General features: G+C 48.9%; 1 protein-coding gene across 1 annotated transcript; it reads right to left on the bottom strand.

The window, feature by feature from the left end:
• Positions 1-1,975: 1,975 nt before the first annotated feature.
• On the bottom strand, positions 1,976-2,386 carry ENH_00068470 (trafficking protein particle complex subunit 3, putative; the record flags this gene model as incomplete). The annotated part of the gene is made up of 2 exons (XM_013582446.1): positions 1,976-2,014; positions 2,303-2,386. The coding sequence occupies 2 exons, from the start codon at positions 2,384-2,386 to the stop codon at positions 1,976-1,978; spliced, it is 123 nt and encodes a 40-aa protein (XP_013437900.1).
• Between the last annotated feature and the right edge of the window lie 114 nt (positions 2,387-2,500).

Raw genomic sequence — 2,500 nt, 5'->3', positions numbered from 1 at the left:
TCTTCTTCGTGTTGCTTCTTGAGCTTGGCTAGCTGTCGATACACCTGAAAGGAAGAAGCGGGGCGATGTTTCGCTTCTACAAAAAAATAAAGATAAATACCTTCGAAAACAACCGAAATACCTTTTAACTGCAAACTCTAAACCCTAAACCCTAAGCCCTAAACCCTAAACCCCAGCTGGCAGCAGCGGGGAGGCCCGGGCCCCCGCAACCGCCGCTGCTGCCTCCCGCGCTTAATTTCCGCGCATTTTAGCCGAAAAAAGATTTAATTTAATTAGTTTTTAGCATTAATTATATTTAAACAACCTTTTAAATGTTATTATCTCTCAATTGCGGCTCTTTAGGGTTTTCCCGTGAGCTGCAGGGGCCCCCGCTTCTCGGGTGTATCGACAGCTCTGAGGTGTATGCGCAGCTGCTGCGTCGCGGCAGAGAACAAAATGAACCAAATTTTCGTTCAAAAGTTTATTTTTGAGAATTAATTTGTCTTTTTTTAATGTTTTAAATGCCCTTTAGCGGCTCTAAACGCATTTAACTCCCCTGTTGCCGCTCCAATCCGCCACAGGGAGAGAGACGACCACTGGAGTGTATGTACGTACAGCTGGGTGGTGCTGCTTTGGATTTGCATTTCCTGGCCTAAATCTCGCCAATTTAGTTCATTTTTTCAATTTTTCAATCAATAAACTCAATTCGATTCAATTTTTGAACTTTAAAACGAAATAAACCGACTAAATTCGACTTAATTCAATGTACACCCCCGCCCGCAAAACGCCTTTGCCATTTTCCCGCTTTTCCGCCTGTCTCTCCCCTCCTGAGTGCTCGAGAGCCCCCGCGGGAACTCCGTTGGATTCTTAAGGAGAAAAGGAGAAAAAAAAAGAAAAAAAAGAAACAAAAAAGAACAAAAAAGAGACAAAAGAAACAAAAGAAACAAAAAGGGATAATTAGAGGAAGAAAGGACTTAAAACTGGGATCAGAGAGCCCTTAGAAGCTGAACAATAAACGCGCGCAGCAAAACAAAACTAGGGTTTAGGGTTTAGGGTTTAGGGTTTGGCTGCATGCGCCTGAGGGTCTCCCCCGTTCTCGCTCCATTTTCAACTTCTTTACTCTCTTTAAAACGAGTCCCAAAACAGAAACAGCTAGCTAGCTGCAGCTAGCCACCTGCGAGTAGCTAGCTAGCTAGCTAGAGACGCTGGCTAGCTGCCAGCCATATGCTAGTCAGGTGGCCAGCTAGCTAGCTAGCTAGCTAGCTAGCCAGCCAGCCAGCCAGCCTGGTAGCTAGCTAGCTAGCTAAAGGGGCGGGCTAGCTGCAGCTACGTAGCTAGCTAGCTAGAGCAGCTAGCTAGCTAGCTGCAGCTAGTTTGCTGCAGCCAGCCACACCCCAGCGTGGCCAGCCACAAATAACCCTAGCTAGCCACAGCTAGCCGCAGCTAGCCGCAGCTAGCTAGTCACAGGAAGCCACGGCTAGCCAGCTAGCCGACCGCAGCTAGCCACAGCTAGCTAGCCGCGTCTAGCTAGCTGTAGCTGCAATAGCTGGCTGCAGCTGGCTGCAGCGGCTGCAGCTGGCTGTAGCTGCTGCAGCTAGCTGCAGCTAGCTATAGCTAGCTAGTGGCTAGCTGTAGCTGCAGTAGCTAGCTACAGCTAGCTGCAGCTAGCAATAGCTAGCTGATAGCTAGCTGTAGCTGCAGTAGCTAGCTACAGCTAGCTGCAGCTAGCTACAGAGGCAAAACAATAAGAAAAATGAAAAGAAGAGGAAGGTGCCCGAGCAGAAAGACAGTTACCAGGTGGCAGGCCTAAACCCTAAACCCTAAACCCTAAACCCTAAACCCTCAAAACAGGGCCCGGAGTCTCTGAGGAGACCCCTAGCCATGAATAACTTGGAGACAAATGCTGCTGAATAAATCATTTCTATTTGTCTCCTTTTCTTTAAAAAAGACCAAAAGAAAAGAACAAAGTTAGGGTTTAGGGTTTAGGGTTTAGGGTTTAGGCATCGTCGTCGTCTTGGAACTCCTCCCTCATAATCTGTACATACACCCCTCAAAACACTCTTTTAGGGTTTAGGGTTTGGCTTTTCATCTCCCTCTTAATGGTCCTCGCAGCAACAGCCAAAAGAGCAGCAGAAGCAGCAGCAGCAGCAGCAGCAGCAGCAGCAGCAGCAGCAGTCTGCAAGTTTCAGCAGCGGCAATAGCACCAAAAAGCCACGCAGTAGCCGCCGCCGCAGCAGCAACAACCGCAGCAGCAGCAGCACGAGCAGCAGCAGCAGCAGCAGCAACCGCAGCAGCAGCAGCAGCAGCAGCAGCAGCAAAATACCTCTTTAAGCTCCAGTCGAATTTCATAAACGGCGTCGCCTTTGAGCATGTCTTTAACAAAGTAACAAGCCACGCGCATGCGCAGCTGAGACGCCCAAACCCTAAACCCTAAACCCTAAACCCTAAACCCCGAACCCTAAGCCCTAAACCCTAAACCCTAAACCTCAAACCCTAACCAACAAGCACCCCCCCTCCCCGG

This window comes from Eimeria necatrix, genomic scaffold (assembly GCF_000499385.1).
Source record: "Eimeria necatrix Houghton genomic scaffold, Enh_scaff649, whole genome shotgun sequence".
In the NCBI taxonomy this organism is placed as follows: domain Eukaryota; phylum Apicomplexa; class Conoidasida; order Eucoccidiorida; family Eimeriidae; genus Eimeria; species Eimeria necatrix.
The sequence above is the reverse complement of the archived record's forward strand: the minus strand, read 5'-3'. Positions and strand labels throughout refer to the sequence as shown.